This window comes from Lepeophtheirus salmonis, chromosome 11, assembly GCF_016086655.4.
Source record: "Lepeophtheirus salmonis chromosome 11, UVic_Lsal_1.4, whole genome shotgun sequence".
Taxonomy (NCBI): Eukaryota; Metazoa; Arthropoda; class Copepoda; order Siphonostomatoida; family Caligidae; genus Lepeophtheirus; species Lepeophtheirus salmonis.
The window spans coordinates 8,923,704-8,946,548 of record NC_052141.2 but is presented as its reverse complement, the minus strand read 5'-3'; the positions used below and the strand labels follow the sequence as shown (position 1 = coordinate 8,946,548).

The following is a 22,845-nucleotide window of genomic DNA, read 5'->3' as shown; positions in this document are numbered from 1 at the left end:
CGCACTGTTGGCTAACAGTCCAGAATAATCAATTAAGTCAATTATCTCTCTTGCAATATTTTTCATTCATTGCTAGCAATGAAAACGTTCTATATCACGTGACGTCATAATGTTGATGTCGTCCATTTTAGGGGCCTTAACAACCAAGTTTTATTGCAATGAAACCCCTTTATTTATTAATATTAAAGAAAATAGTGAACTAATGTACGTCAAAATGGAATCACTAAATAGAAGGACTTAAGCCTTACTATCTAAAAAAAAATATCCCTCTTTTCCCTTGTTTTATTAAATATATGACGCTAAAATATATTACAAATATGTTAATTCATCTTTATACAATCTAATTTTCGTGTTGTAGATACATATTATTATACATACATTATTATAATGGAAATTCTTTAAATATCGTACTTTTCTCGTCCCTAATCGATCAAAAACTAAACAAAAATTGTACAAATCTATCCATTTTTAGGGATTGTATTACTTTGATTATATTCAAATATCACGGTTTATCATTAGAATTAAGTAATATCCTATGCAAGTGTTAATTTTTGTTTGTTCATAAAGCCATTTGATGGAGTTTCATTAAGATTTATCGAAAATTTATTCATTTTACGTTGTAAAAATATCAACGTTGAGCCTCCAAGATGCCATTTCCTTCAATTATGATGCAATTTATGGGTGAGTGATTGGCATTTTCATGTGAAGTCAGCATTGATCTCGGCCATATTGAGGGCCTAAACAACCAATTTGATCCAAGTAAAGGCCTTTTAATTTTGCATAGACAGTCATTTAAATATGTTTCTCTTTCCAGGAGCATTTTGAAACGTCAGTTTAATTCCCTGGAGGAGGAATGATAATTTATTTATGAAAAATTAATATAATATTAGGATTATTACCAAATTTATTTTTCTTTTAACCAAAATATCCATTAAAACTTGTTCTTTTGAGTGTTTGATGTTAAAATCCACAAATTTGCGCTCTTTAAAGATAGACAAACGCGCGAGCAAATCCTAAAAACCGAAAGTGGGTCTACCATAACGGATGTATTATAATTATTCGCTAAGTTCCATTTGAATGATTTTTCTGCCATCGTTTGCAGCAGATTAAGACTTCCAAATGGTTTTCCTAAATAAAGAGTAGACTAGGTTTGGATATCATAAATAGAAAGGTTCCAGTCCATAAAAATAATAAAGGAGCAAGTAATGAAAAGCAGAAAATTGAACGCAGTGAGTGATAAACTGTTGTATAATTATACATCTAACAATACAGCTACTGTACATCACATACATAGTCCATAGTATGACAAGTGTCAATCGACCAGTTCTCGATTCTTCATAACATTCATAAGCCAACATCACTTTCCCATCTTCATTTGGAACTCGCGTTATAAAATAAAATAGACGTGCTGTTTCGAACAATGTGGAAGGTAAATAAAGAATTATTCATTGCCGAAGTGAAGAAACACAAATCTATATGGGATATTGGTTCTGCAGCATACCTGAAAAAGGAGAAGAGGAATGAAGCCTGGTCCTTATTGTGTAAAGATGTTAGTATATTAAATAAAATTATGATTTGATTTATGTTATAGTAATGAATTACAAATTACTATATTATTTTATAAAATTCCTCCCTACAGACCGGACTAAGTTCACACGAATGCCGAAGGATATGGAAGACTCTAAGGGATAGATTTGTTCGTGAAATAAAGTTTATAGAGAGGAAAAGAGCGAGTAATAGTTCAGATGCTGAACCTACTTCAACCTGGAATCTATTTAATCAAATGGAATTTTTGAAAAACACCATAAACTGTCGGCGAATGTAAATACTTTATTAGTAAATTGTCGTTGCAACAATCATATATATAATATGTATTTTAACTTTGTTTTTAAATCATTACAGAGATAAAAGATCTATGAGAGATGATAAAAAATCTTCAAGTGATAAAAAGGAACGCTCACACTCTAAAGCGCATCCCTGGTATGTCAATACATTCTTGATCAATATGTGATGATACAAAAGTTTAATCCTTCATTCTCGTTTTTATTCTTCAAAGTGATTTCCAGGAAAATATTTTTTATTTCCCAGAGGACGAAGGGGACATGACTGAACTTCCAGAACCATCATCCAGTGAATTTCAAAACTATGCTGAGGTATCACACAATATTATCGAAGAACCACAAGTACTCTCCCATCATAGGGAAGAGGAGCAGAAGAAAAGGAGTAGTAGTGGTGTAGATAAATCTAAAGTATATAAAAATCATAATTTCCTCATGTATCTAAACGATAAGCTCAATGAATTAGAGAAAGATAAAAGGGCCACGGCAGAGCTTATGATCCTAGAATTAGTCACGGATATTAAAAATGAATAAAAAATATTTTTATGAAAGAAACAGAATCTAATTGAAGTCATAAGTCATTTAATCGTTCAATATTTGATATTGACAATCAATGATATCGTCAAGAAAAATGTAGGAGTCAGAAGATAGATTCCGATCCTTATCGTAGCAAGTTCGTGTCAAATGTTTCTATGACATCATTTCATGTAAGTAAAAAAAAATAATAATAGCTACCAGCCACAGAACACTGAAATGAATATAGATGGAATCCACACCTATTTTCATGTTTGATGACGGAAGTGCAAATGATTTTTTTAATATTTATATCATGAATGTAATTAATTGCAACTTTAACAGCCCATATCTTACATTTTTACTTCAGTTCAAAAATGTCGTCTTGGTGTAAGAGATATTATTTGTTGTACGTGACTTCAAATAGATTTTCTGATGCTGTTGAAATAAAATGGAGTAATATTAGTATTATACAAAGTCCATTTGATTTATAACCATAAAAATAGACCTCCGCCCCCTACATAAGGTTATGTGATTACCTTTGGTTCTCTCAAGATATTAGTAGAACTCATTGAAGATGGCTTCAAAAATTGCCATGTAGTAATAACTAAAGTACTCGTGGGACCTTGTACATGTTTATCATTGTAAAATTGGGTTAAATTTAAAATACATATTCCATTTAAACTTTTTAATTTTAATAAATTTTGAAATGGGTATGATATGATGGTCTGTTTAAGCTTCAATTTACAGGATTTACTTTATAAATATGAGAACATTCTTTTCTACTCTCGTCAAACACACACACAAAAGAGTGCGTTGATTTAAGTTTTGGCTGGAGCTAGCCACTAAATATGAAATAGCAGGAGGAACTAGGAAGCTGCCCAGCTGTTGGTGAGCCCTAATTTCATTTTTTGTGTTTCTTCTATTCATCCACTTATAATATTTGTAAACTAATTTGACATCTGGAATGCCATTATCCAGCCTGATCAGAGTTCCAGTTCGGAGTTATATTCAAAGCTTTTGGAATAAAGGTACTTGTGTAGAGGGACTCCCAGGACAGAAATTTCCTCATCAGCATTTCGGACGTCATAGAGCTACTTATCATGTGATTCAGCCTCTTCCTCGTGTATCGGAAATCAAGCGGATCAAGAAGTTTGGACTCGAAAGGAAATTATGTTATCCCTTGGGAAGAAAAGCCATCATGGAAAAGATTCTGAATGAAGATAAATTCTACGGAGAATCTCCATATTAAATGATGAAATATTAATTAATAATTGTTATCCAATAGTCTAATAGAACTCTGCTTTTATCAAATAATGATCACCCCTAGTCCATTTTTAATTATATCATTAGTATAATCATACAACTCTCTCTCGTAATTACATCATTATGCCTGTGGAGCAACTCTCTGGTGTTACGGTTGTCATCATTATCGCCGTTTGTGTAGAGGCTTTTATTGTTCTTCTCATATTTGCCCGTAGACAAATCATGCGATTCGGACTACGAAATCGTCGTGGTCCTCATACTCACATTGGCCTTGGAGCCCCGAAAACATTAAGACGTGAAGTTGATCGCAAATTAGACTATATTCCCTATGTTAAACACGAACCTCCTCTCAAGATATCGGATGAGGAGCAGCCTCCAGGTCATATCTATCGTATTAAAGCTCTTGAAAGCTACAGGCAAGTATTTTAATATTATTTCTTGCTGTGATGGCACTTTTAATTAGGCAAAATTGATCGTCACAATAAAATAATTATAAATTATATTTGAAAGGGGCTGTACCGGGTCTAATATAAGCCTTTTAAATCAAATAAAGGTGATTAACTACAGTTAACCTTTAATAGGCGTCGTTTTGTCCCACAGATTTGAATATAAAGCTATAATTGACTCATAGATGTCTATGAAGTAAATAATGAATGGGATTTTCTGCCTTTCTTGATTTTTATTCAAGATTGTTTTTATGTAGACACACTGCGTATTTAATGTACCCCTTACTTTGCTAACATGATCATCATTCAATCTTTTACTCACAGATTGTTTGAAAAGGACTTGTTTCGCCATTATCCTAGCTTCGCACGCATCGCTGGCTCTAATATTCGTTCCTTCCTTAATAATTGCCTCTCTGGGCCATTGTCCGGCGTTGACTCACGACTAATACATCAAATATGTGATGACTATTCAGATGCTCGTTATCACTACCAGGAATTCGGATCTGAGCGATATGAGAAATTTTCCTTACGGCTCGACGTTCTAAGAAAAAAAGTGATTCGAAATCCGTCTTGTACTAAGAAAGTTCGATCTGGAGGCAACGGCTCACAGAATGTGTATCTGAATATAAGTAGTAATAAACTCAACATTGATTCTTCCAATGAGGATCCCTTGGCTCTTAAACAAATTGGATCCTCAGCGGTTCTGTTTGTTGGCTCCGAGACTTGCTCTAGCAGCACGGCTGTTTAAACCTTTCATAGTGTTAATTGGATTTCTATTGACTCCTTTTTTATGTTAGTTATAAAGTGTTTGTAAAAAAAAAATACGTTTGTTCTTCTATAAAAAAAAATTAAAGGTTCGATAAAATACAAATTATAAATATATATTTAAATAATGTCACATTTAATCAAGCTTTCATGATTATTAGATATTTTTATATCGATATTATATAACAAAAAAGTTATAAATTCTTCTGCATAGTGTTCGGAGGGAACTTCTATTATTTTTTGGTGGAAAATTAATACAAAATAAATGTGAATTAATGTTTTAGTTTGTGAAAAAGTGCGTTAGGTGTGAAACAAGTGAGATTAAAGAACGATATTTTTTTTAATGAATTATAGTTGAAAAATATGGGCCTGATAATGTAAAACAAGAACTGACCAAGACGACGGTAGTAATTATTTATAACAAGGAGAGAGAAAAAATGATTGGTTGACCGGATAAAAAACAATTGGGGAGATATTTGTGTTAGTTCTACAGTTACTAAGGTCTTAAAAATGAGTTCTAACTATATTCCCTCACACTCAAAGCCCGTGTTTTGTTCAAGTGCATACTCCCAATATATACAAACCCACAGTATCAATCGTCCGATTAAAACAACTCTCAAATGAAGAAAGGGGGAGGGGAAAAAATCCGAATTCAGTATAAATATATTATAATCTGCAATTGCATAAAAATGTTTGAATATATTAATAACTTTTTAAAAAAAATACTTTTTTAACAGACTAATTAAATAATGTGGCCATTAATTATTCAAATAATAGAGTGAAGAGCATGAGAGTTTGGAATGATTGAAAGGAGTAGTTGTGGATCAAATTGAACATAACAATTACAAATCCTTGTTATAAGTTCCTTATTAAAACGTTTTTCTGTGAATGGCTCGATGTCCCTCCTCGTCATACTCTCTTTTCGCGACCCACATTTTCTTAAAAGTATCAAGTGATGCGAGAATGGAGCCTCCTATCCAAGTGGAATAGAGGCGCTCTTGAGGTGCAGAGATACGAATTTTGATATCTTTAGGGGCAAACTTTTTGACTTCAGAGAGGAGTCGATCACCAAATCCCTTAAAAAGTGTGGATCCCCCACTGAGCACAATGTTTTGAAAGAGAACTTTTCTCAAATCCATGTCAGATTTGAGGATACAGAAAACAAGGCACTCGTGGAGTCCCTCACATTCCTCGCCAATTAAATCTGGACGGAATAGAACCTCGGGTGCTCTAAATCTAGCTGGTCCTATCTCTAGTGAACTCCCATCTGGTAGAGTGTATGCGTGTCTTTCCGTGTCGAGGCCCTCTTCTTTTTGAGGATTAGAGGCAAGGTAGCAGGCTCTTTCTTTGATGGTTCGTACAATTTCGAACTCAGCTGTTGTGCGGAAGTTAACACCTTCTTTACGGAGAAGGAGTTTTAAATGTCGGGTAACGTCTCGTCCTGCTACATCTACTCTCATGACACTATGTGGTAGAGCAAACCCTAAATAATAATATAAAAAAAAGGTTGGTAAGAAAGAAGAGGTCCCTACACTAGGGATGTGAAAATTGTCTAATTCCTCTGGAGTGTAAATCAAAAAGAAAAATATATGTTGGCAACTTCGATAAACGACATATCTTTGTTTACAGAGGATCACTATAAAAGCTAGATTGTCCATACTGTTTGGCCAATCACTGTATCTGCAAAGTTTTCAATTTTTTGTATAAATTAGATGTTTTTGGGAGTTTGTTCATTTCGTAAAAAAAAAAATCATCATTGGATATACGACTTTTTTGATTGGTGAAACAACACATCTAAATAGTATTCTTCCCATTAGCCTTTTAAAAAACCCCACAAGCATTACCTCGTAGGAGATTACTTGAGCCACCCCGGACCCCTCCAATATAAGAATAAATACAATTCAACCATCAACCCATTAAAAATTAATCATAATTCCTATACCTACGTTTTTGGGTCTCTTGTAAAATTTGATTAATGTTAGAAACAATGATTTAGCAAACAAGAGCTCCTTGTTCACTAATACGTTTCAACTTTCAAAATAGGCATAAATTATATTAAATTGAAGCACTAATATCTTGGAGATTAGTGAACAACTCATACTTTTTTTTAAATGTATACTCAGGAGGAATTCGCCAATTTCCACATCCCTAGCCTACTCCAACAACCACCACCATTTCTGTTCCTTACCCTCGTAGATGGGAACTGCATGAGTAACTCCATCCCCAGAGTCTAATACAACTCCCGTGGTCCTTCCCGTTGCATAAAGGCTCAACACAGCTTGCATTGATAAGAAAAGTGCAGGGACATTGAAGGTTTCGAAGAATATTTCAGCAGCTTTTTCGCGATTCCGTCTGGGATTGAGTGGGGCCTCTGTGAGAAGGACGGGATGTTCTTCACTGAATGTATGCAATTGATCCTTGCTGCGATTCAAAGTGTTAGTGGGTTCATAAATGTGCAATGTATTTGGAACGTACCTGTAGATGTATTGCCAAATGCGCTCCATATCATTCCAGTCCGTCACGATGCCGTGCTCCATGGGGTAACGAATGTTGAGAAGTCCGCGATGCTCTTGCGCCTTTGGACCCACGAAGAGATCTCCTTCCAAGGCGCCGGCCATGACACGTGCATGTTTGGGACGACCCACGTAGTTTGCAAAATGGCACTTCGGGACTTGATCTCCCGCGAATCCCGCTTTTATCACTCCAGAGCCATTATCAATTACCACAGGCTGGTTCACAATCAAGTCATAGGCTTCCATTCTTCCGTATTGGGTCTATTATTATTATTAAGGGATTCCTCTCAGAGTGAGTCGAGCTCGTAGGAATAGATTAATGATTATTTATTAATATGGATGTACCAAAGACCGGAGAGTCACGATTGTCGGCGACTGCTGCTTTCAAATGCTGCTGAATCCTATGCCTAAAGTAATTATCTGTGTACGTTTTCTTCGCTGTTTCTTCTTCAACGCGCGGTCGTCGTCGATACTGCTCGTCTACGCCCAACTCAATCTCACAGCTCCAAAAATATTACTCACACTCAATCCTACCAACCTCCACCTACTGAAATACGGAGGAAGGCATGTTTTGGGTCACGTGACATTTCAACACCCACTCCTTTCATTGTAACAACTTGACATTCATATACATATAATTGCTATTAAGAATTATTATTATTTCTTAAACATATTTATAATATACGGCCGCAATATGATTGGTTTATGACTGAATATCGTCAGTCGTAATCCTAACCATTCTCTACTTTGTCAACGAATGAGTTCACAAGCCTTATTGATCAATGAGTCATTGCTATGGTCGTCACTTACAATTTACTTTCTTGCACAGAAACACAATCATGCCCTGCTATTTGCACATTCAGATCAAAAATAGAATTTTTATTAGAGTGTGTGAGTAAGGATATACAAAATATAAATTAAATGGAAATAACAAAATCAATACGCTTAATATATGAACATTGATTGAGATAAATTGGTTGATTAATTAATTATTCATAGTTTTGAGTAAGATAGTCATAAAGAGTCCATTAGGAAAGGTGTCCCTGTTCTTTACTTTTAATTTTTTTCTCTCTCTAGTTCTGACGTAGGTACGTAAGAGAGCACTGAAATGAAATAAATATCAATATCAAATATGGAACGATGTAGTTTTTTGGCGAGCGCTGATTTTGACAGAAGTGCAAAAGAATGTTCTAAAATTAATAGAGTAAATTGAACCTTTAATGGCTCATATCTGTCCAAAAAATAATTTTTTTGTCATACATATTGAATAATTTATATGAAATTTTATTGAAAAGTTGTTGATTAGGTAGTTATTATCAGGGCTGCGGAGTCGGTAGATAAATGCCTTACTCCGACTCCAGTATTTTGAATGTCACCGACATCCGACTCCAACTCTAACACACATTATTATTTTTTAATAATATGTTTTATAGGATATATAAGTACTATTGAGTCATTTGAGTCCATATATTTTTTTGAATTTATAGCTATAGGTTGTTGTTAGTTATATGTAGCAAATAATTGTGCTATGTATAAAGAAAATATCTAGAAATAAGACATTTAACTAGATAAAAAGAAATTAAATGAATCAAAATATATCTATTGCTAATACGTTTAATAAGTTTGGAAAAATATTTTACGTACTCGTAACCGAGGAACAATTATACACACTGGAATGTTACACTTTTCTCTAGTGACATTGACTATTCATAAGTCTAATCAATGAACTTGTTTGCTAGTGGTTTTGCTCTACCCAACATAATAATTAAGACTTTAGAAGGGTTCGGGAACTGTGATTGTCTGGAGTATAAAGCACGTGAAGTAAACTTATAAGTTAGTTAACTTAATAAGTTTAATAAATTAATAGTACTTAATCCCATAATTTATAACCATTTAGATAATAACTTCTCGAATACTCAATATAAGCCTTAGATTATAAATAAATTTTAATAATTTATGTAGCCGGAGTCGGTACAAATTTTCCGACTCCTGACTCCGACTAGACCAAAAATGGCACCGACTCCGCAGTCCTGTTTATTACTGCATAAAGATTTTTAAATGCGTTGGTTGGATAGGAAATTGATTTGCTTTTGCTCATCAGTATAAATTGGCTTCAATATTTATTTTGTAATAGTATGTATTATAATATATGGGTTTTATTATAAAAACTAGATTAAATTAATAATATATAATTGATATTCTATGTCATTGAAACAATAGTTGTTTAATGCTTAAACTTTCTATAAAAAGAAATGTAATTTAATTTTTGAAATGGGTAGGATATGATCTGTTAAAGTTTCAAATTACAGGATTTACTTTATAAATTGGAGAACATTATTTTGTAGTCCCGTCAAGCACAAAAAAAAGGAGGGTGTTGTTCTTGTTGATTTCAATGTTCTGGTGGCCCTGTATACGAGCTCCATCCAATGTTTTGATTAGTAGTTCTTTTGAAGTATCAAAAGTTATTAATTTTGACTGTGCTTTTGACTTCTAAAGGAGAACTTTCTACTTTAAAGACAAGAGACGGAGGACTGGAAGTCGTAACCAATTACTACATACTACATTGATCATGGTCTTGCTGGACGGAGGACATTTGAGGGATGTGGTGTTGGTGGTGGAAGACACGGCTTTAAATGGAGCTTATATGGAAGAAGAGATGAAGGGGAATTATCTGATCCCCTCCCTGGAATACTTGAGCCGTGGACGAGAAGAGGAATGGGGAGACGTGGCAAGGTGTTCCTCCTATCACTTGGTGACATTTGCTGCGGCAGACAGTCACCCAAGATCCACAACTCGCGTCAAAGGACCTTTCATTTCCTACAGTAGTGCCATTGCGGCTCTGGATCAACTCTCATGGAGCGGGGGATGTGGGGAAACGCACTCGTGTGGAGTGGAGGGCATCGCCGCTGCTCTTCGCGTGTTTGATCGCCTGGATAACAAAAGAAGAGCCGCTCATCACAACCATGTGGACCCCTCATCCAAGTATGTGATCTACCTCGCCAATTCTCCCTACTACGATGTTCCTGTGAGAGTGAACACGCCTCCCTATGTAGGCAAAAGAATGGAAGAGCTCCTTCCTCTCTTTCTAGAGCGCTCCATTCACCTAACACTTCTTTCACCCCGCAAATTGCCCACTCTGGTTCGCATGTTCAAAATGGCTGGAGGAGATCTCATGCTCTACAAAGAGAAAAACTATGCACAAGATCCAAGGCACCTGGTTCTCCTTGGAGGGATTCAACTCCAAGAAACACCCCTCGTTGTCATTTCAACTCCTCAGCAGCAACAGACTCAGCAACAACCTCAACCCCAGCCCCAAACCATCATGACACAAGCCCAACAACCATTTCCTGTACAGCAGCCTCAACCACAGCAAGTCATGCAAAGAGCACCTCTACGACCTCAACAAATTCACATGCCCCAACAACAACAAATACGTCTTCAACAACAGAACCAACGTATGCAACAACAAAGACTACTTTCTGCTGGAGGGACTGTTGTTGCTCCGCAGCAAGCTCAGCAGGGCACACCCCGCCCAACATGGCAACAGCAACAACAAGCAAATACCTCTAATATTCTTAGAGATCGTCTTAAACAACAGCAACTCCAGCAGGCTCAGCAACAACAGCAGGCGGCTCAACAACAACAGCAGGCGGCTCAACAACAAACTGATAACCCAACTCTCAAAACCTTATTAAACCATCCTCCACAACCCGTTGTAAATCAAACAGCGACTGGTCCTATCATCATGAACCCTCAACAACAGATGAACAACCCACGTATGCCAGGCGGCAATCTATCAACACTTCAACAACAATTGTCCCGACCTCCCAATGTAACTATTGCAGGGACCATGAATCAGATCAATCCTCAACAAACCGTGGCACAACCCCAACAGCCTCAACCACAACAAACAATCGGTCAAAATCGCCCTCGGGAAACGATATGGGAAGGCGAATTGACATGGCGTGACTCTATTAAAATTGATATTGGAAGCCAGGACTACAAATCTCATTCTGTTGTTTGCTCAGTAACAACTGCTGTGAATGAAGAGGGTGTTCCGGATGTCAAATCAAACAGTTGGCCCAAGAAATTGATAATGCAAGTCATTCCAAAAGCCCTTGTTCAAAATATTGGAGGACATTATTTCAGGAACGCTAGATCCGTATTTTTTCATCCGGAACAATGCGAATCTCTCATTGCTTTGACCAGATCTCTCGGCTCTGGATATGCTGGATGTGTTCATTTTACAGGATCTCCGAATTGTGACATTAAAGTTCTCATACTTCTCTATTCCAGTGAAAAGGGAGCTTATTTAGGATTTATTCCCAATGAGCAGTATAGATTTGTGGAAAGAGTTCGGAAGATCATACAACAAGAGAGAACAGAGCAGCAAATTATGGCCAATAGACTAGGGGCAGGTGGAGCTGGACCCTCTACTGTCCCAGTTTCTATGGCTCAAGTCAGACCTGGGGTCCCTGTATCTCAGAATCAACAACAGACCATTACCATTCAAAATCCACAGCAACAACAACCCGGGATGCAAATGGGTAAGTGACTTTTTATCATTCAGGGACTAAAGCTCTTCTACTCATTTTGTTTTGTTTTTAAAGCAGCGACTACAACAATGTCAGTGGCTGGATCTACAATGAACATTCAGGCTGGAGGAGGTGGTGGAGGAACTGGCGTTATGCCTGGAGGACACATGGGACAAGTCCTTCCTCAACAACAAGGAGCCATGGGAAGTGTGGAAATAATCCAGTCTCTTGAGCAAGAACTGCAACGGCAGAAAAATTTCTATAGGCAACAACAACAGCAACAACAGCACCAAATACAGACTGTTCGCCCAGATGGTGCACAACTTATGCAACAACAGCAGCAGCAGCAGCGGATGCCGGGCCAAAATAACATACGACAGGTAGTGTTCGAATCCTAAACGAAATATGTGACTGTAGGATTTTATATTTCCTTTTGGGGGGGGGGGAAATTTTTGGAAAAAAAATCAATAATCCAAAGCTGTTCACAAAAAATTAAATTTTTTGCCAAAAAAATTAAAAACTTGAAGTTCAAATATTAATTTTTTTTTTGGAAAAAAATTTAAAAAAATCAATAGCTATTTACAAAAATTTATATTTTTTGAAGAAAAAAATCAATAATCTAAGGCTGTTCACAAAAAATTTCAAAAATTACATTTCACATATTAATTTTTTTGGAAAAAAAAAATCAAACATCCAGAGCTTTTCATGAAAAATTAAATTTTTTACACAAAAACTCTAAAATTAAATTCCAAATATTAAAATTTTTGTAATTAAATTTTAAAAATCCACAGCTATTCAGGAAAAATTTCAAAAATTGTTATTTTTCCCCCTTTTTTAAAAAAGAAAATAAATTGTAGAAAAAAAAATTCCTTAATAGTTTCTGCGTACTTCCTCTGATAATAGACATCCAGTAGTATTCAATGCAAGTGTAATTAAGTATTTTTCATTCTTTAAGCCATTTCATGTAATTTAAGCAAGATTTATTGAAAATATGTTTATTTTAATTGTAAAAATATCAACCTTGAGTCCCTAAGATGGCGTCTCTTTCAATTATGGTGTACTTTATGACGTCAATAAAAATGCTCTATAGTTAACATTCTTGGGTGTCTTAATTCATTCCAAAAATTTTGAAATCAAAGCCTATAATTGACTCAAATATGTCTATGGGAGGCAGTTTCACAGGTGGTGGGCGTGAGGGGGTGTAGCCCCCCTCAAATTAAGTAATTTTTGGTTTTTTTACTAGAAAATTTAATATAAATAATAATTCATAATATATATATATAATCCTGCGGACGCCTCCGTATGAAATATTTGGCTGTATGTATTTATGAAGTAAGAAAATATATTGGGATTTTCTTAATTTTCATTCAAAATTGTTTTTATTTAGAATCACCACATATATTGCCAGTTAACCATTGTTGTTTTTCTTTAATAGATGTTGAATCAACCACATTTTCAACAGAGAGCCACGACCATGCCTCAACAACATCTTTTTATGCAACCAGTTATGACAGGAACCCAAGCAACGATTCAGCAGCAACCTCAACAGCAGCAACAAAATGATCCAATGTTGAGAGAACTTTTAGGTTAATTACCTTACTGACTACGGACGCCCTTACTATCCTTAGTCAATCAACCATTAAATAATATATTATTATAACGTAAAAAAAAATATATTACAAGCCCATTTATTTAATTAATTAATTACGTGGATTGTAAATACTTGCAATTGTATTTATCAAACTCGTTATCTCTTTTTGATAAATGATTTTGACATTAATTAATTATGACTTTTACAAGATATATAAATGTCATTGAAAAGATGTTCCATCTTTGATGTTAAGTAATTTGAATGTATCTTTTATATTTAAAAAAAATGGAATACACTTCTTTATAAAATAGAATATTTATTAGATATTTATTCCGCCCACGAAGTTTACGGACAATGTGTGAACCCGATTTTGGTAAAACTTTGCAATTAGGAAGATTATATAATATGTTTACAGTGAGAGGCCATTAAATTTTGAGACATGTAGTTCACACAAAACGTTAGAAACTTATCATAAACGATAACTTTGGAACAAATTGAGATACATCAGTCAAATTAGTGTCATTTTTTAAGTATAAACTGGGCACTTCTTATATAGCATTAGGTCAAAGTTCATTAGAAGATTTGAGCTCTGTATTCTCTATTAGTTGGAGCAACCTTTAAAGACATTAGCGTGCATTAGTGTTGCGTACCTTCTTGTTAATTCGATTTAGTACAGGGATAGTGTCCAAACTTTTAATATAATGTTCCGCATTGCCACTTGAAATATTTTAATGAGCCACATAACCTATTAAATAAAATTTAATGAAAAGTGGTTTTGTAAAACAAAACTATTAAATACATATGTATTTCAAATTTAGGACAAATCTAACTTTTCAAAGCCAAACTGCTTAAAAAATGCCAATCTGGCAATCCTGTTCAGAGTTGTCCGAGGTTTTTTTTTTAAATTAAAAAAAAATCCTCAACTCCATAATTTGATCGAATTATTTTTTTTATAAAAGAAATCGTAAATTTTTTTTTGTCTGTTTTCTTATAATTTTTTTTCACAGAGCTATATTTTTTTTCAAAAAATACTTGAGAATGAGTAGTGGATAAATAGATAACTATTGTGTGTAGTAATTTAGCATTAATTAACTAAATGTGACCTAACCTCACAAATTTTCCTCTTGGTTAATCCTTACATTTGCTCTCTCTTTTCTGCTCTAAGATCATAATCAAGAAATAAACTAGGTCAAGTGTTTATTCATAACATAGTGAAATGAAATGGAGAGTAACGAAGGAAAGAAGTCCTTCTATTGGTATATGGAACTTTTTATTGGAGGGATATGTATCGGAACTTGGGAACTGATTAGTTGTCTCCTTGGAACTTACTTTCTATTCAAGAAAAATCACTACTTTTTAGCAGGGTGGACTATTTTTACACTATATCTCCCTGGTCTTGTTCTTGCTCTAGGATACTTTGGAACCAATTATTTATACAAAAGAAAGTTTACATCTTATCGAAAGGATAGAAAAACATTGATTTTCTTCATAACTTTCTTCATTTTTTATCCAGTTCTTCATATTTCGATGTAAGGTTTATTTTTTCAATACATTTATCAATCAAAACCCAATAGTAATATGCATAATTTAGTTGTTTCTATACTTTATGGACTGGAAGGGGAGGGCGAGAAAATAAGCTAATTAAACTCTACTCTGGACTGTTTAATGATGGCCCACAATTTATACTCAAAATCATTTTCATTACCTACTATAGCTTTGATGAAAAGGGTTAGTGCAACATTCCTGAATGTGGCATTTTTAATTAAATTAATTAGACCTTTTGATAGGAAATACAATAATATCTCTTTCGACGATGACTTCTTTCATTGGACTCATTAGAACCGTACTTCAATTCAATGATAGACGGACAGGATTGTTAATAAAAATATTTGTTTGTATACCCTTATATTCAACATCAGCATTGGCCAAGGGTCTAGCTCTGGGACTCTACCTTAAAGAAAGTAATATATTCCGTGAAAATAGAACAGAGAATATTTTCATTTCATTGGTTATTTTAATTATCAACGGCATTGCAAATATTTTTGCATTTAGACTCGCTAAACAAGACTCCATTCGAAGTATCTGCTATGGATTGGCTAGTATTTTAATACCAGTTGGTTTTAACAACGATGAGATGTATTTTCAACAACCAAATACGGGTATTGCGGACATAAACCTAGTGGTAAGTCTGTATGCACACACTTGTTCAAAATGAAATATTGAATCAAAAGTTATTCTAATCCCCTTTTAGAATCCACAAGAAATGCGGAGCTCATATTTTTTATTATTATATGGAACTTCGAATATATTTATTTTCTTTGGTTTAGCCTATTATACCTTCAGTAGAACCATCTTGGAATACCCCATTTCAACTCTTATGATTCTGACTCAAATATGTGGTTTCATAGAATTTGGAGCATTTATCTTTTCTAAATCTCTATTTGAGCAATCAAGCTCTTCAAACCTGGCCAAGAAAATATTAATAACATGCTTGGGTATTTTATCAGCAATGTTTGGATATTTTTTTATAGTTGGACAATCTTATTTGGGTCTTTATTTACACGCCTCATTATCGATACTAATGAGAAAAAGGGAGGCATCAATTACAACAGTCACGGATTCCTCAATCATTTATTGGACTCGACCTTTTCAATAATATATTATAGTATGTAATTGGAGGACTTCATGAAAATATATGAGAAAAAAAAATAGGTTCCTAAAAATGTATGTAATATTTTACGCATTAATTAAGATTATTTGGGTATGGGAATTCGGGTTGCATTACACCATATCTGTACTCTTCTTCATCTCCTTGACTTCTTAACAATACATGAGGGAAATCAGATTCTTCTACTTCAGGTGGAATGGGAGAATCTTCTTCATCACTTTCAATATTTGGCCCTATATAAGAGCCGAGATCTACAGTTTGATCCTCATTTACTTTTAAATCTTCGTCATCTTCCATTCGAAGTGTATACAGCCTTAATGGATAAATCAGTCCCTCATATATTACAGTAAAACAATATTGAAGGTTCTTAATCCCTTCAGAGAACCCTTTATCATATGACTTTTCATTTACGAACTCTAAGAGATCCTCGATAGCGAGTGTAACCTCCCAATCCTCGGTTACCCTCTTGAGTCGAATGATGAGATCATGATTTTTTCCTTCTATAGGAGACTCAAAGTCATCAAATGAATGCATTCGCTCTCCACCATCCTGTCTATGACGAAGTTCAAATCGCTCACCCTCCTTCTCATAGAGTATCCTACTGTTTTTTTGCCAATTGTGGGGTAGTAGTTCAGTTGTAGTATATGTGTTCTCACAAATGGCCAAGAATCCAGTTTTAAGTAAACAAAAATGAATAAATCCAACAAATAAATCTTTGGGTGCCTCAATTTCCGTTTGAATTGTTTGATACAAGAGCTCAAGTCCTAGAAAGAACGAACCATTTTCTGAATTGATCAAAATCATGATAAATAATATTTCCAAAAAACGAAAGTCCCACTTCTAAATTTAACCAGCCACACTCACTAATTTGAAATTGAATAAAAGGGAAAATTTTCAATTTAACAATAACATATTACATATCCATCTCTTCCCAAAATTAATAATTAAATAATAGCGTATAGATGTATATAAAACAATATTTTAGGCCTCAGTTGATCAATTGAAGAACCAAAGAACATCTTTTATCAATCTATATATTTATTTTTAAGTTCTTTTTAAGAAAGGAAATGCTTAGGATATATCGACAAAAATAACAAAGGTATATATATATTTAGTTAACAAAATATGTTAGTAATGAGTTATTATAGGCTATAGCTTATGTATATAGTAATTAAATATTAATAGCAGTTAAAATACTCTGAATCGTACAAGAATATATTTTTAAAGACAAAAAGTATTATTTCCTTGACATGACATGGCATGGTTTTTCATTAGGGGTAGTTTTAAACTCAATGGACAAGGAGTGTGGTAGGTAGCTGACTTTTTTTATTATTGGGTTAATCAAAATTATTTCTGTAAAGAAGAAAAAAAAAAAAAATGTTTGAATTGACTAAAAATTTATGATTAATTTTCTTTCATAATATTTTTTATATAACATAAATAAAAGGATATAAAACATTAGAGGCTAATCCTCAACTGAAGAAATATTATAGAGAGGGCTTTGTAACTGAAGAATAATATTAAACAACAAAGATGTGAATATATATCTTGGGAGGGAAGGGGATAATACATGATCAAAACATGCGGATTGTGCTCTTTCAAATTGTGTAAAGACATGTAAAATTTGTGCTTAAAAAAAAAAAACAATCAAAAAATAGTAAATGTATATAAAACAAACAGTGTACCCATCAATACTATAAAATAATTTGTACTTCCAAATACGTAGAATAAAAATATGTAATACAAAAAAGTTCTCACTGGGAAATGATGAATGATTGTTGTAATAAGAATCACTGATAAAGAGATGAGAAGATACATAGTAAATGCAAATGTTAAAAAAAAAAAAAGAAGAAGACTATTCTAAAATTGTTAGCTATTTCCAGTTTCGTGGTCAGCCAGATTAGATCCACTCCTTCTTTTTCGAGCAATCATTCTATCTTTAAGGCCCCCAGGTTTTTTGGGACCGACGACGAATCCTTCTCGCATAGACTCCTTCTTTTGACGATGTTTCATTCGTGCCTCTTTAAGCCATTCCTTCTCAATTCGGAGTTGTTCCTTCTTCCAAATATTTTTGTAGTCGAGGCAAAAGGGTAACCAGACATAGAAAAAGTCTTTTGGTTGAGAAGGCCCTCCTCCTTTCGGAACAAATTTATAAAACTTGACAATATTGTCGAATTTGGATGAGCATTCAGAGATGAGTTCATTCAGATCAGATAGATTCGAAGAGGCCCGTGAGAGAAAAGAAGTCATCTTTTCACGAAAGGGCTCTACATGTTTTTCATCGCTGCTATTGATTACACCCTCTGAATTCTTTTTAACGGCATCTAATTCCGCCTCTAACTTGGCACTTTCCGTCCTTTGATCATCAAAGTCAAGCATGGCACATTTTTCCACGTCCGAACTTTCAGGAACAGGTAATTTGGATTCAGACGTTCCTTTGTTATCGTCAAATTTCTCTATACAAAATCGGACAATGTATTGTAGAAGATTGACCGAGGAATCCTTAGCACTTTTAACATCTTTAATTTTAGGAAGTATATCTATAGCAAACCCATCCGCTTGACCCCTTTGCATATTACCTCCATTCATGTAATTTCCACAAGCTAAAATAACACTTAAAACTTGTTTCATAGAGTTAGAATGCACAATTGTATCGCACACATGTTTCATGTTGTTTAGTCTGTTCTCAATATCCGCGACAGAGTCCACAAATTTTGTTTGAAACATAAAACACTCCAATCTGTAATTGAAGCTGGATATTTGAGAGAGATCGAACAAAAACTGCTCAGGAACATCTAAAGGAATCTCACTTTGTTGAGTATGAAATGTAATGGCAGACAATTCTTCTTCAGTTGCTTGAATTGACTTAATCCCTCCAAGAGTCTCAAAATCTATCACAGAATTATCGAAATTATAGATGGTATTTTCAATTTCAGAGATGTCCAAATGTTTTGACTTAATAAAAATCCCCACATTTTGACTGCGCTTTGCTTCTAATATCTTAGCGACAGAGAGCTTCCTATTCTCCTTAGAGCCTTCCTCCTTTTTCTGAGTTTTTTTTGCCTTGGGTTTAGCCTCTGGTCGAGAAAAAAGAGCTTCAAACTCATCCACTTCTATTGTTGCTTCTTCCAACTCTCTCCACAGGGACTCATCATTTTGATTAGATGTTTGAATTCTTGTCCAGTAAAGGGGACGCATTGAACTTTTAGGGCGTATCACGGGTTTACGGATAATAGGCACAGGTGGAGGAATATTTGTTGCTGCAGGGAGAGTACCACCTCCAGGGGGCGGCGGTGGGGGTGGAGGTCCCCCTGCACCAGGAGGAGGTGGTGGGGGAGGTGGTCCACCAGACCCTGGCATCGGGGGAGGGGGTGGGGCTCCAGATCCTGGCATAGGGGGAGGAGGAGGTGGGGCTCCAGATCCTGGCATAGGGGGAGGAGGTGGTGGAGCTACAGATCCGGGCATAGGGGGAGGAGGTGGTGGAGCCACAAATCCTGGCATAGGAGGAGGTGGAGGTATTGCTCCCAATCCTGGCATAGGAGGGGGTGGAGGTGGTGGTGCTCCAGATCCTGGCATAGGAGGAGGTGGAGGGATGGCTCCAGATCCTGGCATAGGGGGAGGAGGCGGTGGTGGGATAGGAGCTTCAAAATCTGAACCTGGTAGAGGAGGCGGCTGAGGAATCCGTAATTCTGGTAACGAGGAATCAGATCCACATATAGGAGGAGCAGAAGGTACAGAATGAGTTTTTGGAATAGTTTCCTTTTCAGGAAGAATTTCAATACCAGAAGGTGGCATTGGAGGAGGCGGGGGAGGTACTGGAGCTAGAGTTACTTCCCCACTTAAATCCCCCGAAGAAGAAATATTTGAACAGGATTCATGGGCGGTGTTCCGTAGAGAACTCTTCTCCTGTAATGATGCATTTAGATCTATAGATTTTGTCGGAGTAGAAGGATGAATCTCTTTGGAAAGATCAGATGCAGGTGAAGGAAGAGGTGATGCTTTAGCGGAGCTAACAATTTGGATTTCATCAAACGCATGCTCATTTTTTCCATTTTCCTCCGCACTAACAGTGACCTGAATTCCTTTATGAACCATTTTAGGAGATGTGGTTGGAGAGGATTTGTTCTCAATTTTAACTTCATTTTGAAGGACTTGGTTGACTCTTCCTTTCACGACCTTGGTCACTTCTATGATTTCTCCTTTGACTTCAATATCCGAAGAATCTCGATCAGTAGAAGGAGGAAGTGAGGATAAACTAATAGGGCCTTGAGAAGGAGACTCACTCCTGTTTCTTTGAGCCCTTTTTAGTTGATCAATATCAGATTCTAGGTTTGTAATCTTATCAACGTAGTATTCCAGAGACTCCGTGGCTGCTTGCTCTCCACGCAATTTAAACAATTCTTCATCATGCTCTTTTTTGAGGGTTTCAATGGATTCCTTAAGCTGTCTTTTGAGTCCTAAAATGACTTGCTGCATCTCTGCCTCTGTATATTTGAGTCCTAATTTGGGAGAAGATTCGACAGAACTACTCGCTGAAGACGAATTTTTCCTCCATTTATTCGAGAGTGTCCTTTCGGGTGAATTTCTGAGAGAGTGGCGCTTTGAGAATGAATAAGTGGAATCTTCTTTGAAAGCACCATTTGTTCCATGAAGAACACCCAAGGCTAGTAAGAAGTCTGCCACATGTTGTGCAATGGAGGACAAATCCTCATCAGTGAGTCTTTGTTTCAGGTGATTTTCTTCTTGAAGAGAGGAGGAGATGGACTGTAGAAAAAATGATCCTTCAAATGTATCCGCTTCTTTAAGCGCATTCTTTTTCAATTCTGAGTTAGATTTGAGTTTGGGGCTGCTCATCTTCATAGAGGAGGAGTCCAGAGAGCCTTTACGACGCCTCTCGCTTGTCTCCACCCTTTTCTGCTGGAGGTCCACTTTTTGATGTTTCGAAATTTGAAATTTACTCGAGGGTTTCATGAGATCCGTCACGTTGTTTCTTTGCTCAAGGAGAGAGGAGTTGGATTTGGATGTTCTCTTATCCAGGAGAACGGGAGGAGAGGAGGGACTGTGCTGCAGGGATCCCAGGCGAGGAGAGTCCCGACATGGACTGAAACGAAGCGTCTTGGGAGGAGATTCACGCTTCGTGGAGAGGGGACGGATTCCTTTCAGAGATGCTGGACGGACATTGTGGTTGCTTAAGGGCGACCGCTTAGGTGGAGGAGGAGGCGGCGGAGAGGCATCCTTCCCATTTCTCACATCTCGGCGCATCCGAGGAGACGGATCATTACTAGAGGAGGAGGAGGATGAAAGTTGCTCCTCCTCCTCCATCCGACCGCCCTTAGTCGCTTTCTGTCCGGGCGGAATCTTGGCTCCAAAACAATCTACAAAAAAACAGAAGAGGAATGGAATTCAACTCGCAATACGAAGACGTCACACTGCCGCCATCCTATGAGTCAAGGAGAATTTCAACTGAAGAGATAAGATAAATCAAGGGCGCCTACCTCTTCCAATGTCTTAACCTAGCCCGGCCAATAGGCAGCACAAGGTAAAAATGAATTGAAGCCCAAGGAAGAGTGAGCGCGCGGAACGAGAAAATTAAATGAGTAAGCGAGCGAGCAACTTACTCACTCACCACAACTCAAGAGAAAAGACAAGGGGATTTCTCATTCAGATACATTGTTCTGCATTCAACAGGTCTCTCTCATTGTACGTCAGTTTCTAATATAGTTACGTACCCATGGGCCATGATACAGTAATTCATTTCTACTAAGTACTAGGGAAGACAATCCAATTAGTACATGTAGCTCTAGCTAGGTATAAAATATAAATCATTTATAAGACTTCCCATTATTTCACAATTTTTTATTCTATCATTTCAAATACAATTGTTTCGGCAATTCTTACCGATAAAATTTATATAATATTAGTTAATTTAAATAAATTCATTGAGGTAATATTTCAGCACACATTTTGTGAATAAGTCGGTTCTAAAATTGTTAAAAAAAAAGACTATTGAATATTTTTTAATAATATAAAAAAAAATAAGACATTTCGAAAAGAAAAGATATCGTGAGCAATATAATTCCAAAATGCAAAAGTCTTATTTAAGGCAAAAAGTGACTCAAAAAGTCACGATCAAATTGTGCACCCACTTTATTTCGTAGGAAGAGCAAATAGCGTGTTGTTTGAGAAAATATTTCAATTTGATCATCAGACTCGGAAATCCCTGGAACAATTTTCTTAAGTAAATCCAGTGATTTATTGATTCTATCTCTACGAATGATATCTTTGGATTTATCATGAGGGTATATAATAAGATCCTCTCCCTTTTTCAAATCCAAGTCTTCGACAGAGTCCAATTTAGCAGTTAAATCTCTCCTTGGAACATTTTTAATATCAGAGACTGATAATTGAGGAACGGTTCTACGAGGGGTATCCAGGGATCCACCTTCTTCAAGTGGTGTACAACCCACTTCATTTGCATTAGATTCCAAAAACGTTATGTTGTTTAAGCAGCTTTTAAGAGCGGCTTCTTGTTTGGCTGTTTCGTGAATGAGAACTTCTTCCAGATTGTCAATGTCTGGAGTATTAAAAGGTGCAGATGGAAAGGCTCTTTCTCTAGGGAATGGAGTTCGACCTAAATATGTAGAGGAGAAACTTAGGAAAGGATGATCGAGGGGACGTTGAGAGTTTTTCCACCTCGGAAAAAAGGGGAA

The 22,845-nt window shown here is 35.8% G+C and overlaps 6 protein-coding genes and 1 long non-coding RNA gene across 9 annotated transcripts; 4 read left to right on the top strand and 3 right to left on the bottom strand.

Moving 5' to 3' along the window:
- Positions 1-320: 320 nt before the first annotated feature.
- Positions 321-1,036, bottom strand: LOC121126491 (uncharacterized). Its single transcript, XR_005866939.2, has 2 exons — positions 900-1,036; positions 321-842 (listed from the first exon to the last, which is right to left on the bottom strand). It is a non-coding gene; the product is annotated as an uncharacterized lncRNA (long non-coding RNA).
- A 376-nt stretch (positions 1,037-1,412) lies between these two features.
- Positions 1,413-3,668, top strand: LOC121126490 (uncharacterized). Its single transcript, XM_040721816.2, has 4 exons — positions 1,413-1,549; positions 1,640-1,821; positions 1,903-1,980; positions 2,057-3,668. The coding sequence occupies exons 1-4, from the start codon at positions 1,421-1,423 to the stop codon at positions 2,370-2,372; spliced, it is 705 nt and encodes a 234-aa protein (XP_040577750.1). The 5' UTR covers positions 1,413-1,420; the 3' UTR covers positions 2,373-3,668.
- On the top strand, positions 3,247-4,945 carry LOC121126489 (protein C1orf43 homolog). The gene is made up of 2 exons (XM_071891800.1): positions 3,247-4,027; positions 4,382-4,945. Exons 1-2 carry the CDS (start codon positions 3,741-3,743, stop codon positions 4,809-4,811), a joined length of 717 nt encoding a protein of 238 aa, XP_071747901.1. The 5' UTR covers positions 3,247-3,740; the 3' UTR covers positions 4,812-4,945.
- Positions 4,929-8,175, bottom strand: Arp1 (Actin-related protein 1). Its single transcript, XM_040721814.2, has 3 exons — positions 7,304-8,175; positions 7,017-7,249; positions 4,929-6,311 (listed from the first exon to the last, which is right to left on the bottom strand). Exons 1-3 carry the CDS (start codon positions 7,585-7,587, stop codon positions 5,698-5,700), a joined length of 1,131 nt encoding a protein of 376 aa, XP_040577748.1. The 5' UTR covers positions 7,588-8,175; the 3' UTR covers positions 4,929-5,697.
- Positions 8,176-9,710: 1,535 nt separating this feature from the next.
- LOC121125939 (mediator of RNA polymerase II transcription subunit 25) lies at positions 9,711-13,775 on the top strand. Of its 2 annotated transcripts, none has more exons than XM_040721208.2 (3): positions 9,711-11,888; positions 11,952-12,256; positions 13,312-13,775. In XM_040721208.2, the coding sequence occupies exons 1-3, from the start codon at positions 9,911-9,913 to the stop codon at positions 13,465-13,467; spliced, it is 2,439 nt and encodes an 812-aa protein (XP_040577142.1). In that variant the 5' UTR covers positions 9,711-9,910; the 3' UTR covers positions 13,468-13,775. The 2 variants fall into 2 exon arrangements, with proteins under 2 accessions (XP_040577142.1, XP_040577143.1); XM_040721209.2 differs by having other exon boundaries at positions 9,714-11,888; positions 11,955-12,256.
- A 754-nt stretch (positions 13,776-14,529) lies between these two features.
- LOC121125798 (uncharacterized) lies at positions 14,530-16,190 on the top strand. 2 transcript variants are annotated; one of them, XM_040721034.2, is made up of 4 exons: positions 14,530-14,996; positions 15,059-15,195; positions 15,255-15,649; positions 15,719-16,190. In XM_040721034.2, exons 1-4 carry the CDS (start codon positions 14,689-14,691, stop codon positions 16,121-16,123), a joined length of 1,245 nt encoding a protein of 414 aa, XP_040576968.1. In that variant the 5' UTR covers positions 14,530-14,688; the 3' UTR covers positions 16,124-16,190. The 2 variants fall into 2 exon arrangements, with proteins under 2 accessions (XP_040576968.1, XP_040576966.1); XM_040721032.2 differs by having other exon boundaries at positions 15,243-15,649.
- A 965-nt stretch (positions 16,191-17,155) lies between these two features.
- Positions 17,156-21,794, bottom strand: capu (formin protein cappuccino). The gene is made up of 2 exons (XM_040721031.2): positions 21,631-21,794; positions 17,156-21,510 (listed from the first exon to the last, which is right to left on the bottom strand). The coding sequence occupies exon 2, from the start codon at positions 21,455-21,457 to the stop codon at positions 18,005-18,007; it is 3,453 nt and encodes a 1,150-aa protein (XP_040576965.1). The 5' UTR covers positions 21,458-21,510; positions 21,631-21,794; the 3' UTR covers positions 17,156-18,004.
- Between the last annotated feature and the right edge of the window lie 1,051 nt (positions 21,795-22,845).

Bases quoted from the DNA above. Each gene is read 5' to 3' on its own strand.
- LOC121126490 (XM_040721816.2), top strand. From the start codon at position 1,421: ATGTGGAAGGTAAATAAAGAATTATTCATTGCCGAAGTGAAGAAACAC. The intron at 1,822-1,902 runs GTAAATACTTTA...AAATCATTACAG, and splicing joins ACCATAAACTGTCGGCGAAT to AGATAAAAGATCTATGAGAG. The intron at 1,981-2,056 runs GTATGTCAATAC...TATTCTTCAAAG, and splicing joins CACTCTAAAGCGCATCCCTG to TGATTTCCAGGAAAATATTT.
- LOC121126489 (XM_071891800.1), top strand. From the start codon at position 3,741: ATGCCTGTGGAGCAACTCTCTGGTGTTACGGTTGTCATCATTATCGCC. The intron at 4,028-4,381 runs CTACAGGCAAGT...TCAATCTTTTAC, and splicing joins CGTATTAAAGCTCTTGAAAG to TCACAGATTGTTTGAAAAGG.
- Arp1 (XM_040721814.2), bottom strand. From the start codon at position 7,587: ATGGAAGCCTATGACTTGATTGTGAACCAGCCTGTGGTAATTGATAAT. The intron at 7,250-7,303 runs GTACGTTCCAAA...TTTGAATCGCAG, and splicing joins ATTTGGCAATACATCTACAG to CAAGGATCAATTGCATACAT. The intron at 6,312-7,016 runs GTAAGGAACAGA...ATTATTATTTAG, and splicing joins TGCAGTTCCCATCTACGAGG to GGTTTGCTCTACCACATAGT.
- LOC121125939 (XM_040721208.2), top strand. From the start codon at position 9,911: ATGGTCTTGCTGGACGGAGGACATTTGAGGGATGTGGTGTTGGTGGTG. The intron at 11,889-11,951 runs GTAAGTGACTTT...TTGTTTTTAAAG, and splicing joins ACAACCCGGGATGCAAATGG to CAGCGACTACAACAATGTCA. The intron at 12,257-13,311 runs GTAGTGTTCGAA...TTTCTTTAATAG, and splicing joins GCCAAAATAACATACGACAG to ATGTTGAATCAACCACATTT.
- LOC121125798 (XM_040721032.2), top strand. From the start codon at position 14,689: ATGGAGAGTAACGAAGGAAAGAAGTCCTTCTATTGGTATATGGAACTT. The intron at 14,997-15,058 runs GTAAGGTTTATT...TGCATAATTTAG, and splicing joins CCAGTTCTTCATATTTCGAT to TTGTTTCTATACTTTATGGA. The intron at 15,650-15,718 runs GTAAGTCTGTAT...ATCCCCTTTTAG, and splicing joins TTGCGGACATAAACCTAGTG to AATCCACAAGAAATGCGGAG.
- capu (XM_040721031.2), bottom strand. From the start codon at position 21,457: ATGGAGGAGGAGGAGCAACTTTCATCCTCCTCCTCCTCTAGTAATGAT.